Genomic DNA, 17,059 nt, shown 5'->3' with positions numbered 1-17,059 from the left:
AACAAACTAAGAAAAGAAGGAAACTTCCACAATAATAAAAGCCATATATGAAAAACCAACATCATATTAGTGGGGAAAGACTGAAAACTTTTCCTCTAAGATCAAGAACAAAGCAAGCATGCCCAATTTCACCACAACTATTCACCATAGTACTGAAAATTCTAGCCAGAGGAATCAGACAAGAAAAAGAAATAAAGGCATACCAATTGAAAAAGAGGAATTAAAATTATCTGTTCACGCATATGTTTTATGTAGGAAATCCTAAAGATTCCATCAAAAAGCTATTACAGCTAATAAAAGAATTTAGCAGAATTGCAGAATACAAAATCCACACTCAAAACCCAATTGTTTTTCTTAAATACTAACAATGAATGACCATCCAAAAAAATGAAATTTAGAAAATAATTCCATTTATTATATAGCCTCAAAAAGGATAAAGTACTTAGGAATAAACTTTACCAAGGAAATGAAAGGCTTATACACTGAAAACTACAAAACTTTGCTAAAGGAAATCAAAGATGAGAAAAAAGGGAAAGACTTCTCTTGTTTATGGATCAGAACTTAATATTGTTTAAATGTGTGTACTACTCAAAATGATCTATATATTCAGTGGATTCTCTCAGTGACATTTTTTGCTGGGAAAAAAACATCCCAAGATTTGTATGGAATCTCAAGGGACCATGACTAGACAAAACAATCTTGAGAAAGAAGGAAGCCTCACCCTTCCACATTTTAAAACATACTACACAGCAATAGTAATGAAGATGGCGTGGTCCTGGCATAAAGGTAGGCACATAGACCAATGGAACAAACAGCCCAGGAATAACCTTTGCATATATAACCAGATGATTTTTGACAAGAGTGCCAAGACTCTACGGTGCGGAAAAGGCAGTCTTTCGTCAACAATGTTGAATGTGTTGGGTAGGCAGTCTTTAAAAAGAAGGAAATGCTGTCACGTGCTAAAACATAGATGAATCTTGATATTATGCTCAACAAATATGCCAATCCAAAAGTGACAAATACTATATGAGTCCATTCAGATGAGATATGTAAAGTAGTCAGAATTATAAAAACAGAAAGTAGAAAGCTGGTTGGTAAGGACTGAAGGGAGAGGAAGAGAAATTACTGTTTAATGAGTATAGAATTTCAGTGTGACAGCATGAAAAGTTACACAGATATTTTGCACAACAACGTTAACACTGCTGTTACTGAAAAAAATGTTTAAGATGATAAACTTAATGTTACGTGCTTTTATCATAATAACAAAAAATATAAGGAAAACCTTTATATGGTAATATATGATTTTCAAGATACGTTATTTTAAAAAAACACTTGATGGGTACCTGGGTGGCTCAATCAGTTAAGTGTCCGACTCTTGATCTCAGCTCAGGTCCTGATCTCACGGTTTGTGAGTTCAAGCCCTGCATCATGCTATGTGCTGACAGCGTGGAGCCTGCTTGGAGTTCTCTTTCTCTCTCTCTCTCTCTCTCCTGTCCCTATCCCACTTGCATGCTCTCTCTCTCTCTCTCTCTCTCAAAATAAATAAACTTAAAAAAATATAAAATTCCCTTGAAATGTAGCCCATGCTATGTAGGTATATAGTAAAAGACATGTAAAAGGCAACACTGCTACCTTTTATAAAAGGAGGAGAAGAGATACATGTATAATGTGCATGTTTTTTATAAATTTCCAAAAGAAACTCTAGAAGACTAAACTAAAAGCAAATATAATATGTTTCCTTCTAGGCAGAGGGAAGGAATTTGAAGGGAGACTTTGAATATATTTTTTTAGCTATTCTTTTGACTTTGGAATCATTGATACTTTTAGCCTTTAAAAAATGGGGGGGATTAAGAGTACACTTGTCATGATGAGCACCAAGTAATATATGGAAGTATTGAGTCACTATATTGTACACCTGAAACCAATGTAACATTTTATGTTAACTAACCAGAATTAAAATAAAAATGTAAAAAAAAAAACGATAAAAAGTATAAGTAAATTTTTTAAATAAAAAAAAATATTTTTAGACTATCTACTAAAAATCCCAAGCCTTTAAAACATAAGAAAATGTTTCCTTCTTATTTCTGCAGTTGGAAAAGAAAAATCAGAAGCAATCTCTTAGTCATTTAGTCTTCATGAAGTTTTCGTAGATTTTGTTTTCATGGGTTCATGAGGTGGCTGTGCTTTTGTTTGCTTTTTTCACTTTTAGTTCGCTTTATTTTCTGACTTTGCATTCTGTTAAGAGGAGGAACATATCTAGAAAGTGGCATTTGTCCAGAGGAAGGGGACGATGGATCTCTGGTGGAGTTAGACAAGTCTTTTCCTTATAAGATGAACAGGTGTTTTCCTTGCAAGGAGAACAAGGTATTATTATATCTGTATCTCTTGCCCTGACACGACAGACTGTATCTTCCTACTAGTTTTCTGAATAAATGGAGTGTGGCAAAGCTATATTTCTGCCAACCTCCTTTGTCTTACACTTCTGGTACATCACATTGCAGGGGACTCTTCTTCCAGAAAGCAAGGCCCTATTACCAATCTTTTCTGCTCTGTAAATATTTGTTTTCTTGGGGTTGTTTTGTCCGACTTTGTCTCATGCAGCAGATTCTAATTGTTAATGGAGAGATAAACAGTTTCTAAACTTTAAAAGGTGGTAAGCATCATGTGCAAGGACCAGTTATCCATGTGGATTACAGTGTCTTCCAGGAATGGAAAGTGGGTCACGTCTTGTTCCTTAGTCTTTTAAGGATGCTGGATTTGTTCTGTTTGGGTAACAGTCTATGTATAGGTCAGACCCTGTGTTTTTCACTCTTGTGTGCCTCATACAGTTTTTGTTTACTTTGTCTTCTGAGGTGGTGGGGGAGGTCCCGGAGTAGAATTTAGTGATTCATCTCTTAAATATTACACCCAGTGCCCATCCCAAGAAGTGCCCTCCTAATGCCCATCACCCAATAACCCATCCCTCCGCCTTCCTCCCCTCCAGCAACCCTCAGTTTGTTCTCTATGGTTAAAAGTCTAATGATTTGCCTCCCTCTCTGTTTTTATTTTATTTTTCCTTCCCTTCCCTTATGTTCATCAGTTTTGTTTCTTAAATTCCACATATGAGTGAAATATACTTTTCTTTCTCTGACTCATTTTACTTTGCGTAATATATTCTAGATCCATCCACATTGTTGCAAATGGCAAGATTTCATTCAAAAAGTAAAAGTAAATTTTAAAAATTGGAAACCACATGATGTTTTTTCAACTCTGATTCGCTTATTCACTTTTACTCTCTTTTCACTGTTTTTCACTTGTTGCCAAAAGAAAAAAAACAGTCCCTTTGGCTCTTTAATTTTAATGTTCGTTGTTAATTTGTGTGTAATCAGTTTGTAACTCACCTCCACTAGCTATAGCCTGCACTTAAGTTACTCTGTTCTTTTGGTTAATTAATGCTTGGAAAACATAATTCCTATCCCTATCTCAGGATCCAATTTAAGTATTTTCATGTAGTGAGCATCCAATGTAAGGTAGCAATTAGAAACCTACCTTGAGATATTGAATAAAAAAGGTCTGTTCTCCCAGTGGTATTTTAAAAGTTTAATTTGGGTTGGGGTGCCTGAGCTCAGTCAGTTAAGCGTCCGACTTCGGCTCAGGTCATGATCTCATGGTTCATGGGTTTGAGCCCCATGTTAGGCTCTGTGCTGACAGCTCAGAGCCTGGAGCCTGCTTCAGATTCTGTATCTCCCTCTCTCTCTGACCCTCCCCTGCTCGCACTGTCTCTCTCTGTCTCTCAAAAATAAATAAATAACATTAAAAAAGTTTTTTAAGTTTAATTTGGGTAAACAATTAAATAAACGTCCTTTGGCCCTTGCTTTGTATTTCCCATGTTTGGTTTACTTCTCACAAACATGTGACTTTAGAAGTTATCATTGAGCATGTGTCCATAATAGTAACTAGGTGTCAGGGATTTGCTTCTATTCAAAATTGACAATACCAGTCAGCAGTAACATTTGTATCATTACTACTGCTCATCTTTTCCTGAGCTTGTAAATTTCTTTCTGTGGTCCAGACCTCCTGTACACTCTGAAGATTCGCTTTTCCTAAAGTCCAAACTTGCCTGTAGGCAAAGGCACTTGGTGAGCACTAGCAAAGTCACTTTGATGACTTCACTGGAGGAAATAACTGCAGAGGGGTTAAGAGCCTTTGCTATGAAGCCAAGGTGCCTAGGTTCAAATCCTGGTTCACCATTTAGCTTTGTGACCTCAGGCAGGTCACTTAGCCTCTCTGTGCCTCAATTTTTCATCTTTAGAATGGGATTAATAGTAATACCTACTGCATAATTTGTTATGTATGGATTAAATGGACTAAGATATATAAAGTCTAGAACAAATTGGCAAAAAATTGGGAAGCACTGTATTAGTGTTAATTGCTTGCTTGCCTACCTTCCTTCCCCAAAGGAATGCTGTTGGATAGCAGGCACCATTCACTTAAATGGTTTCTCTCTTAGGATGATAACATGCCCTCTCCCCACCGCCCTCCCCCCCAATTAACCCTCATTCATTATCAACTTGGGGAAAAGAGAGAAAGGGAGGAAAGAATTAAAGAAAAATACAGTTCATTGGATGGACTGCCTCCATCATTTAGGACACTGGAGTTGCTGCATGTTAACGGTGCCCCTTTTCTGCTTTCCTCTGGTGTCCTTCCTGGATACTGGATTTCTTCCGAGGAACACGCCCAGCCCTCTAGAGCAAAGCTCTATCACTGTACGGTGAGGAAGCGTTAAGGTTTGAACACCACGTAGATTGAAGCAGTTACACGTATACCATTTTTAAACTTAAACCGGACAAACCCGGTTTTAGCTCAGATTCCTAATAACCTTGTTGAACCCAGAGATAATCAGCACATTGGTTCCATTCCTTTTCGATTTTTCTTGCTGATCACAAGGCCTGTTCTCAGTTAAAACTTGGGATCACTGAAGCTATCTGAATGATGATTAATTTGATTTTGATAGTTGTGATACATATTTCTTGCCATCTTACTTGGTTTTTCTAAACAAGATCCTGTGTCTTCACTTTTATACCATTTTAAAAATGGGGGCACGTAGTGGCTCAGTTGGTTGGGCATCTGACTTTTGATTTCAGCTCAGGTCATGATCCCAGGGTCATGGGATTGAGTCCCATATGGGGTTCTGTGCTGAGTGTGGAACCTGGTTAGGATTCTCTCTCTCTCTCTCTCTCTCTCTCTCTCTCTTTCGCTCTCGCTCTCGCTCTCTCTCTCTCTCTCTCTCTCTCCCTCCCCCTCCCTCCCTCCCTCCCCCTTAGCCTCTGTCCCCTGCTCATGCTCTCTCTCTCCAATAATAACTTTTTTTAATGCAGGTTTCCTTAAAGTACGTTATGTCCTACTTTTGTCCATCCTAGTCTAGCTACTGCTTGCAATGGGTTATGGACGTAGTGGGGTGGTTCTTCCAGATTGTATTAGCTTTTCAATACAAGTGTTACCATATTTAATACAAATAATGTAAATTTTATTTCCTGCCCAGTCTTCTCAGAACTGTATATTTTGTAGAGCTTTTGCCCTCTTACCTCATTGATTCTATTGTCTCATTCCAATTCTCTACCTCTTGACAGGCTGTCAGTGTGAATTTGCATTCATTTTTCTTCTTTGCATACATCTTTGTTCCTTATGGATACAGACTAGATCTTTTAATTTTTTCATAAATTGGTGGTGTGATTTTAGTTTCTTTTTCATGAGAATGGAGACAAGAGCTTTTATTAAGATAATAAATTGCAAATCAAGAATTGGGAAAGGTGATTGCTCCTGCCAAAGCGTAGTTCTTTCTCACCTGTACCTAAACACAGACTAAGATACTTTTGCTTCTATTCTAGGCTGGAGAGTGACTAAATTGAAGGCAACTTTATTGTTTTCCTATTTATCTATTACTTTGAAGGGTTGAAAGTCACATCAAACAAGGACTATTCTATATTCTTATTATCTTCCACTAGTGTTTGGAATTTGTAAAGAGATCATGCATTCAGCAGACGTGTTAAATGCTTATTATATTGCAAGTACTGTGCTGGGCCCTGGGAATAAAGAGAACAGGCCGTGGTCTCTGGCCCTGAGGACGTCTCATGATGAGGCCCCGCGGTGCAGTGCAGGAGCTTGAGTGTCCACTCAGCCCGTCCGACTCTGCCTCTTAGCCGGCCGTGACCGCGCACAAGCTGTCTTACTCTCTCTGAGCCGCTCTCTTCTTCTGTAAAATGATAGAGTTGGCTAAGTGATCTCTACATCTGATAATCATTCCAAAATGAGATATGGTTACTAACTTAAGGCTGGTGTGAGGATCAAACTAGAAAAATTCTGCAAAAGCACTTTAAAAACTATTAAGTATTGTCTAAACAATGACATTACTAATTATTTACTAATTTGACATTATTTACTAATGTTTTTGGTCCAAAGACCAGATGCATTAGGTGTTATAACTAAGTTCCAGAAGTTTAAAGAAAAGGGTGACCTTTTCATGACTTTGGCTCTGAGTTCTAGGGTTATTTTAGGATATTTTATTATCACCGTTATTAAGTAAAGTAAGTACTCTGTAAATGTGCATTGATTTAAGCCATAGGTTTTGAAACTGTATGATTATAAGGAACACCACAATCCCTGTGGTTTGGGGTTATCTCTTCTATATTCTATATTAGGCTAATGGAATTCTGGCTTAAGGTAATTGTTCATCAGTATGAAATAATTGTATTTATGCAAATATGACTGCATATTTACGGCTTGCCATAGGACTGCTGTGTCTAAATGTAGAATATATTTCAATTTTGGGTCAGTTTTCTTTGGCTTTTTGTCTAGTAAATACTTCCAAGTGTGTGGCATATACCAGACCTTCAAATGTATGGGTTCTTTAAAAAGTGTAACTACTTTTTTCTATGTTTATAGATTATAAAACCCCCTGATAATATGCCCAAGGACTGAGCCCATAAGCCATTTCAAAAAGCTGAATCAGTAATTATGTTTTAATTATTATTATAGATGTTTATTCTCAGATCTAAGTAATAGTTTCAGCTCTCTGAAATTTTTATTGCTAAACATTATGATTATCACTAGTCTGTTCTTCAGAAGTTTTCATAATGTATATCCTTTTCTTTTATTTGGCTTATTCATAATTATGGCTAGATAACTTACTGTTGAAATGGTGAGACTCTTTTACTAAAAGCTGCTTCCAAAGTAAGATTTGAGTATATTTTCATTTGCAAAGTTACTGGCAGTAAAGAGTAATAACTATTGCTTATTTAATCTGTTAGCATTTAAACTTTCACATTAATTTTATGTTTATGACTATATGATTATAAATTTGATTTACCTTCAGCTTTTGAAGAATAAAACCATTACGCTGTTTTACCGGTAAACTCATATACCTAATGACTCATGCCTTTTATATATGCTAGGAAAATGGTGTTTCATTGTTAAAGTTAGAATTGAGTTAGTCAACCAGAAGTGAACCTCTAATTGTTTCCAAATGCTTCCTTTTTGGGTTTGGACGCAGCTCTGAGTGTTAGCTCAGTCAGGAATTTGCTAAGCTGGTCTTTTTCCCCATATCCTTTCATTATGGGTAGATAGATCCATGCTAAAATCTGTTTTATGATTTCCCATTACGATAGTTAATCAGAAAAATATGAACACAAACTCCTGAGCTAAACACAATTTTAAAAGACAAAAATAAAGTTTCTGCAAGTGTCTTTTACATTTATATGATCTTTGAGATTGTTACAGAAATTGACCTTGGTTCTGAATTGCATGACACTGTGTGATTTAGCAAGTACCTTTCCCCCTCTTCCACAGTTTCATGACCTACTTATAGTTACAGTGAAATCCTCACATAATTTCAGAATTCCTGTTAGACACAATTAGTGTGACACAACTATGTGCATCGGTGAAATGCTTGCTGCTGTTGAATGTAAACATTTTATTAAAATCCTACTGAAGCAGGCAACCATTTCAAATTTTGTAATATAGCAAAATCTATACATTCCTCATTGACCCTTGCCAAAAAAAGGCTTTGTTCTATATTATTTCCTTATATCATTATGATGTCTTTTATTTAGTTATTTTTAAACTAATTAATAGGTTAAAATGTTTATTTGCATTATGATTCTTGAATTGACTGTTGAAGTGAATGATTTCTAAATTCCCTGTTAATTCTAATAGTGTGTTATCTGTGATCATGGTACATGGAACAGTTCTAGAATCCTCAAACTAAGCGCCACATGTCAATAAATGAATTTTATGCGAAAAGAAGAAGTACTAGTCCATCCGTCCGTCCTTCCTTCCTTCCTTCCTTTTCCTTTCCTTTCCTTCTTTCCTTCCTTCCTTTCTCCCCCACTCCTTTCTTAAACGAATGTGGTGGCAAAGAGTAGTTGGCTTTGGGAGGCAACATACGTAGAATGTAAACATGAAAATTTGAACAAAGGTTTGGATAAATTTGTAGATGGTCATTCTGGATGACTTATTAAGAGACTGTTAGGGGAATATCCTTAAGGTTTTAAGGCTGATCTCTTCAAGGATTATTATAGATTGGATTGAGCCATCTCTTACTGTGTTTTAGCTAACACAAAAATTAGAAAAAACTAGACTATGCCTGGGTATTCTAAAACATTATAAATATTTTGAAAGTTGTTTGTAAAAAGTGTTTCACACCTGCTGCTTAATAATATTATTGCTCATAGGTTTGCCTTCTGCTACAGTAAAGTCTGTATTCTCTTTTTCATTTTTGCCCTTTTTCCTTTTTTTTAAAGGGACATTTAAAAGTAAGTTTAACATATTACAAGAAAATTGGTGCTCTGGAAGGCTTATACAGTTTTTCCAGAGTTATTTAATGGCAGAATTAGAACCCAAGTATCATGATTTCTGTTTGAGTGCATTTTCCTTCTCAAAAATCTGTAGGCATTATAAGCAGTTCCTTGGGATAAAGACTGAAGAAGAATGATCAAATGATCAAAATAACTAAATTTTTCTGTATGATTCTAAGAGGAACATAGGGAAAAAAACCCTCTTTTTTCCTCAAACTTTTATTATAGGAGAACCATTTTTGTGCTTCACTTTCTGAAAAGTATAGTAAAGAAAGTAGGAAAACATAAAAATTGTAAGTTAGTTTATAAAATTATTCTGTGACTGATCCTTTCTCTTTCCTAAGAAATGACAGAGAGGTAAGAAAAGTGTTATAATGGTTGAATTGTAGCTTATGCGTCTACCATCATGTTTTCCTTTGCCTAATTTTTATAGACCCAGGGCATCCTCACCTGTGTAATAATAACAGCACAGTCGATAGAAACAGACACCCTTGAGGTTACACGAAGGAATAACCAATATTCTTTTGCTGTAAAAATCCTAACCCCACTTCCAGTTGTTTTCCACCCATTTCTGTTCCTTAACATTGCCGTAGGTAGCACAGATCTTTTTTTGTTTTGTTTTTCGTTTATTTTAAGGAACACAGAGAGGGCATTTCGTAGAGTTGGGAGAACAGTTTGGGATTAGGATATACCCTACAAGGGGTGAAGCTTGAGATTTTAAAGAAGGAATAGAAGCCAGACTACAAAGCGGTTTAGGGACATTCTAGGCAGAAGTGACAGCATGAGCAAAGCATGAAAAGAAGGAAGAGCGGAAAGTAAAGTGTAAGTATGTTTGGTTTGAAGGCATAAAATGTGAAGCAAAGATTGATAGCAGGTAAAGCTAGACAGGGCAGATCCAAAAAAATACCACGTTAAGGAGCTTACAGTTAATTCTCTAGGCAGTGGGGAGCTCTTAAGGGAATTTTTTTTTTTTTAATGAGGAAGGGATAATAGGGTCAGATACTGATTTTAGATAGATTAGTCTAATAATTTTATAAAGAATGGTTATATTAGTTATCTAAGAGTGCATAACAAATTATAAAAAGAAAAACAACTAGCAGCTAAAATAACATAGTTTTGGTTCAGGAACCTGATCATAGTCAGTGAGGCTCCTTGGCCCAGAGTCATTCACGAGACGGCAGTGAAGGTGTCAGCCGGGGCTACAGTCGTTCCAAGGTTCATTTGGGGGAGAATCCACTTCTCAGCCCACTGAAATGAAATACTGAGTTCCTTTTCGACTATTCGACGAGGGTCTCAGTTCTTCTAAGAGTCCTCCCTCAGTTCCTTGTCACTTGGGCCTCTCCACAGAGCAGCTCACCACATGATAGCTGTGCGCAAAGTGAGAGAGCAAGAGAGCAGGGTGGACCAGGTGGAAGGCAGAGTCTTTTAACCTGATTTCAGAAGTGCCGTGTCCTCACTTTTGCTGTGCTTTATTCGAGTCACGAGGTCCTAGCAGGCCACTAGATCCAGCCCACACTCAGAGTAGGGGTTACACAGGGAGACGTAGGCCGTTGGGATCCAATTCGAAGCTGCTTATCACAGTGGACTTGAAGTAAGACCGGAGGCAAAACTGGCCCAATTAGGAGGCTGTTATAATCATCCAAGTGAAGCTACAGAGATTACTGTAGACATGTGTGGTAGAATGAAGGGAAAAGAATGGAGGCAGGAGATATTTGGGATATTAAATCTTGAGAACTTAGTGATTTAGAGCATGGGAGTTTTTGAGAGAGAAGAAGGAATTAAAGGTGGCATCTAATTATTCTTACTTAGTTCTTAATCTGACTAAAGAATATTTTCACTTCAGTGTGACTTAACCTCCTGTCCACATTGAGTTTCTCATCTTCAGTACTGCCATTCCATACCTACTTTTGGTCTTTTGGTCTTTTGGGTCCTTGATGTCACTTTACTATTTCTTCGCTAATCCAGTTAGACATCAGTTATTTCTGTCCTTACCTATTTAATTTTCCTAGTTGTCTCTGTTCCTATCTTACTCATTATCCAAGTACTTATCACTGTGTGTGGAAATAGTTTCATAATTGCTTCCCTCTTCCCGTTTCCTATCTTTAATCTATGTTCTAAAACATGTTATATTTGCATATCTATCCTTGACTTAACGAACAAGTATTTATTGTGAGCCGACTCTGGGACCAGCACTTTATTAGGCCTCCTTGGGAATATAATTGTGAGGACGAGAAGCATTATTTCTGTTCTCATTGTCTTTGTTCTGTCTCCTCTTCCTTTCTACCTGTCAGAAATATCACTAATTTTGGGGGATGCCTGGCTGGCTCAGTCAGAGGAACATGTGACTTGATTTCAGAGTTGTGAATTCAAGCCCCACGTCAGATGTAGAGATTACTTAAATAAAAATAAAACTTAAAAAAATATATCACTAATTTTTAAGGTGCATTTCAACTTCTGCCTATCTTGAAATATAGATGTTCCTTTTGTGTCTGGCTCCTACAGCTATAACTAGGAGGGGTTTTACTTTGGAAAATTTGAGACTCTCCAAGTTTAAAAGAGAGCACTGGCTTAAGCCAGTGGTATAATGGAGCTATTTGTGACCTCCTCTCTCAGTCTGCTTCAAGCAGGAGAGCTGTGCCTTGCCACCCTGACCCACTGGAATCATGTGGAGAGCTTTATGAAAATATATGCGTTGGAGCACCTGGGTGGCTCAGTTGGTTGAGTGCCCAACTCTTGGTTTCGACTCAGGACATGATCTCACGGTTTGTGTTTGAGCCCCATATCCGGCTCTGCAGCATGGAGCCTTCTTGGGATTCTCTCCCTCTCCCTCCTTCCCTCTCTCTCTCTCTCTCTCCCTCTCTCTCTCTCTCTCTCTCTCTCTCTCTCTCTCTCTCTGCCCGTCCCCTTATGCACATGTGCTCTCTCTCTCGATAAATAAAAACTTGAAAAAAATAATAAAAAAATAAAAACAGATGCCTTGACCTCCCATCAAATTTTCTGATTTACTATGTCAGAAATGAAAACAAAGAAGACTCTAAGGTGAATCTGATGTCTAGATAAGTAAGAGAACTACTGCAATAGAGTCACCCTCATCATTATACTGTAAATTGTTGTGTACATTTAACCATCCATTTAGCTTAAAGCAGTGATTTCCAAATACTGGTGGAGGGCATTTAGGCCCTGCCACTAAAGGTGCTGATACACTACATCTGTGTTATATCCAGGCTTCTCTGTTTTTTATTTTTTTACTTTTTTAATCTTTTTTTTTTTTTTTGAGAGAGAGAGAGAAACAGAGAAACAGAGCGAGCGAGACACAGAATCCAAAGCAGGCTTCAGGCTCAGAGCTGTCAGCACAGAGCCCGACGCGGGGTTCAAAGTCATGAACCGTGAGATCATGACCTGAGCCAGAGTCGGACACTTAACTGACTGAGCCATCCAGGCACTCCTCTCTATTTTTTAAATAATGAAAGAAGACTGATATATAATTAGGCTGTAAAAATATTGGATGAATAGACCAATATACCATATTATTTTTTCTTGTATTTTTCTTTACAATACTATTCAGATACACACGTGTAAATATTTGATAAACATTAAGGACCAGTCGGCCATGATATGCTTTATAGATTACATTGGAAGATTCTGGTCAATTTAAATCATATATTAAATAGCAGTTGAATGACTCCTATTTTTAGATGCTTCAGTAGTATTCAGCAGTATAGTTCCCTTTTTCATATGTTGGTGTATTTTATCTAGCTGTTTTATTTTCAATACTAACTTCCCAATCACAGGAAAAATTTAGAACAATGACTAGATTCTTTTTTCCTCATATTATTCTGATTATTATTACTATATTTTAGTATAGAGAGGTATATTGTTACTTTCCTACAGGATGGGATTGTCAGAATGTGGATTTAATAAATGTTTTCTTCCTTTTCTTTAGCGTTATTCCTCTTTTAAGAGAATCTGTTGGCGTATTAATGCAGAGAACCCCTCCGGTGTTGGAAAATACTCTGCCTCAGTGCTATCAGAGGGTAAGTTTCAGAGCTCCCAAGCCATTAGATTTTATGCTGTTTCCAAGTTGTTAGGGTTTTTAACTTTTACAAATATGGGAAGCATATGTGTATAATTTAGTATTTCTTCCAAGATTGAATGCTGACCATGAATGCCATTTATACAAACCAGAATAAAATCATTGGAAAATATTGAACTTTACTAAGGAAAATGTGGTAGAACTTGACCTCATTTAGAATTTGAGCAGTTCTTTTAAAATATAGGTATGACTAGCAGATGATGTAAGCATTTATTCAACCTATATTTTTTGAGTTCCTACTTTGTGCTGGATATTGTAAGATATAAGGGTAAGCAGGACAGACAGCGTCTGTTCTCAAAGCGTTTATGGTTTAGGGGGGAGAAACAGGCGCTAAACAATACATTGACAAGTAAAAATATGTCCATGATGTTACTGCAATAGAAATAAAACACAGTGACGGGTAGACATGGATGGTTACCTTAGGTTCACTGAGGGAATCATATTCACGGAAATTGAAACCTTGATGACAAGAAGCCAGCCTTATGAAAATCATGGAGGAGAGGCTTTCAGGCAAAGAACAGTTTATGCTTAGCTCATAAGTTCTGTGGCTGGAACTAATTTTGAGTTGTGAAGAACAGAAGAAAAGGCTGCTGTGGCTGGAGCGTCATCAACAGAGGGACGGGGCTGGAAAGGCCGCAGAGAATGGCGGGGTCCGGGTCTTACAGATTTTGGTCTTACCAAGAGGTTTAGATTTCATTTTAATCCAGTGGGAAGCATTGGAAAGCTTTTAGGCAGGGACAGTGTCTTAAAACTTACATTTTTAAAAGATTACTCTGCTTGCTACTTGGGAACAAATTCTAGAGAGAATGAGAGCAAAGAAAACCAGTGATGAGGCTGTTGCCATCTGTGTGGGGAGAAATGATGGCTAGGACTACAGAGGTAGTGGTGAAGGTGGAGGTAAGGACACGTTTGGGATACAGTTTTGGAGATGGATTATATATTAGTGGAGATGCTGATGGCAGATGTGATACCATTTGTTAAAATTAAGGATGTGGTGATGCAGGTTTGAGGGTGGAAAATCCCCCAAATCAGGAGTTCTATTCTGGATATGTTAAAATTGAAATGCCTCCTGTAGGCATAGGGAAATGTCAGTGAAGTGGTTGGCTATGCGAATCTGGTGTTTAGGGACAGATTAGGTAGGACTCGGAAGAGTTTTGAGACATCAGTATATGAATAATATTTAAAATATTAGGATGATATGAGATTACCTTGGGAGAACTAAGTTGTCTTCTTTTGAGCTTTACTTTCAGCTCCAGATTTAGAGAACAGGTGGTGGAAAGCCGGGAAAGTAAGGGAGCTGGAAAACCGGAAGAATGTCGTCTCTCCAAGCTGAAGCAATAATCAGCTGCCCCGGATCTGTCGGTGGGGCAAGCAGGCTGGGAACAGAGAAATAATCATTGACTGGCATCATGAACATAGCTAATGACCTTGAGGAATTTGGGAGGAGAGCATGATTTGAGTAGATTAAGGAAAAATGAACGGGGAAATTAGGGGTAGTAGTTATACACCCATTTTAAAAAGTGTTGCCATTAAGAGGAGCAAAGACATGAGTTGACAGCCTGAGTATGGATGTAGTAGCAGGCCATGTCAGTTTTTAAAATAAGATATTTTGCAACATTGCTGTCTCATAGAACTTTCCCCAGGAATGGAAATATTGTATAATCTGCCCCGTCTAGTACAGAAATCAGCAACATGTGGCTATTGAGCACTTGAAGTATGGCTAGCACAACTGATTTGTTTTCGTGTATTTTCATTCTCATGTATTTAAACAGGCACACGTGTGTCGTGTTTCTGTATTACACAGCATAGTTCAGGAGCATGTTTGTTGTTGATCAGAATGGGCCGTCCTAGAGGAAGAAATTGGAGATATGGTAATGAAGGTGGTTTTTGAAAGAACTAAGTTCTTGAGAAGAAGAAAGAAAGGATAGAAGCAAAAGCCCTATGGAGGACTTCAGTGTAGAGGGGAGCAGGGGTACCGTAGCCCTGGAAGGGAGGAAGAAAGTGCTGACATGGGGCCCCTGGGTGGCTCAGTCAGTTAAGCATCTGACTCTTGACTTTGGCTCAGGTCATGATCTCATAGCTCATGGGTTCAAGCCCCATGTCAGGCTCTGCACTGTCAGTATGGAGCCTGCTTGGGATTGTCTCTCTCTGCCCATCCCCTGCTCATATGCTGTCTCTTTCTCAAATAAACTCTAAAAAAAACAGTGCTGACATAGATGAGGGTCAACTTTTGGATTTCGTGGTATAGGATAAGGGATTTTCTACATACTTTTATTTTCTTTATGATTATAAGTCCATGTAATCAAACAGAGATTAGAAGGCCAGAGGAAAAAGAAGGTATAAAAGGGGGTTTTTTGAAGGAGGGAAAGTGAAGTGTTGCCCATTTTGACATTTGTGGTTATGATTGCAAGGATAGTCATCATAATTGGGGAAGAGGTAGGGGCAATTTATTGAATGCTTATTGTAAGGCTGGTCTCTGTACTAAGTATTTTACATGTATTGTTTCTGGTCTTCACCATATCTATACAGGGTAAGTTTTATCTTCCTTTCCATGGGTAAAATTGAGGCCCAGAGAATTTAAATAACTCATCCAAGGTCACAAATGCTAGTGGCTAAACCGGGATTCTGCTCCTTATCTGTCTGACTCCAAAGCTCGTACCCTTTCTGTTCTACCACACTGTCAGAGGAGGAAAGCAACACAGGTTTTCATCTGTAACTACAATTTCCATGTATTTTTTAACGCGAGGAGAGTTAAAGTCAGTTTGTATGGGAATTATTCCCAAGTCTTGCTACAAAAGTACTTGCTTTCTTAGAGGTAGAAGAAATGTATTCAGTTGGTTGTTTCACTCACAGTAGGTCATCCCCTGAGGATGCCATTTAGAAAATGTAAGGTGATATTAGGTTCAAGCCACTGCGTCATTAAGAGTCCCAAAAGAGGAAGAAAAAGTCTACCTTGACCTCTCTTCCCAGTAAAAGCAGTTTTTAAAAAGGGCATAGGAAGTATTGTCCGCAGTTTTCTACCAGCTGTCTTGGAGTTTATAGAAAATAATGCCTATATTCATCAAATTCTGATAAAAATGAATATTTTTGATATATCTAAGTTTAACTTTTTCTTAACATCCCAAATGGGTTACTTAAAAATCAGAGAATCTCAGAATTGCAAAGGATCTTGTCTTTTTGGTAATAAGGAGTCTAACAGGTATAAGGTGGTATTTCATTGTGGTTTTGATTTGCATTTCCCTGATGATTAACGTCTCATTAATGTCATCTCAGGAAAAATGACTATTTTAATCCTTTGCCCATTTTTTAAATGTTTATTTTTGAGAGAGAGAGAGAGAGAGAGAAAGAGAGTGAGTGAGCATGAGTGGGGAAGGGGCAGAGAGAAATGGAGACAGAATCTGAAGCAGGCTCCAGGCTCCAAGCTGTCAGCACAGAGTCTGACGTGGGGCTCAAACTCAGGAGCCCTGAGATCATGACCCAAGCCAAAGTTGGATATCTTACTGATGGAACCATCCAGGCGCCCCTGTCTATTTGTAATCAGATAGTTTGGTTTTTTGCTATTGAGTTGTATGAGTTCTTTTTGGACTTTGTATATTAACCCCTGCATTTTCAGTTTTTAATGGTCGTTCCACATTTACTTTTTTTTCTCATTTTATGGCATTTTCTGTGTTTCCAGAAGCATCCATTTTGTGCAGGTTTTCAAAATTATGCTTTTATTTTGTGGTGTTCATATACATATATTACACACACACACACAATTTACTGAGCAGTTACTTGGAGCAGGCACTGTTTTAGGTGCTAAAGATACAAAATATTAAAAAAACCAAAATACATCCCTGCCCTTACTGAGCTTAAGGAGAGACCATAAAAAACATAAATCATATAAAGAAGTAATGCAGTATGTGATATTATGTTCTAAAAAGTAAAACAAAGCAGACAAATGTAAAAGTGAAAACCTTATTTTAGATCAAGTAACTGGAGACCTAGAAAACTTACTGAGAAGATGACATTTGCATAAAAACCCACAGAGTGAGGCGAGTAGAAATCTGGAAGGGAGGTGCCGCAGGCTGAGGGAACAGCAAGTACCCTGAGGCAGGGTGTGCCGGACTTTTCAGCCAGCGGTGAGGAGGCTGGG

At 37.7% G+C, this 17,059-nt stretch overlaps 1 protein-coding gene across 1 annotated transcript in view; it reads left to right on the top strand.

Moving 5' to 3' along the window:
• Positions 1-17,059, top strand: part of SLC30A7 (solute carrier family 30 member 7) — an 84,005-nt gene that overhangs the window by 49,832 nt on the left and 17,114 nt on the right. The window contains exon 9 of the mRNA XM_029946653.1: positions 12,775-12,865. Coding sequence (XP_029802513.1) covers positions 12,775-12,865 — 91 coding nt within the window. The remainder of the gene's footprint in view (positions 1-12,774; positions 12,866-17,059) is intronic.

The sequence above is a fragment of the Suricata suricatta genome, chromosome 8 (genome assembly GCF_006229205.1).
Source record: "Suricata suricatta isolate VVHF042 chromosome 8, meerkat_22Aug2017_6uvM2_HiC, whole genome shotgun sequence".
In the NCBI taxonomy this organism is placed as follows: domain Eukaryota; kingdom Metazoa; phylum Chordata; class Mammalia; order Carnivora; family Herpestidae; genus Suricata; species Suricata suricatta.
Note: the sequence above shows the minus strand (reverse complement) of the source record. Positions and strands in the feature narration are given on the sequence as shown.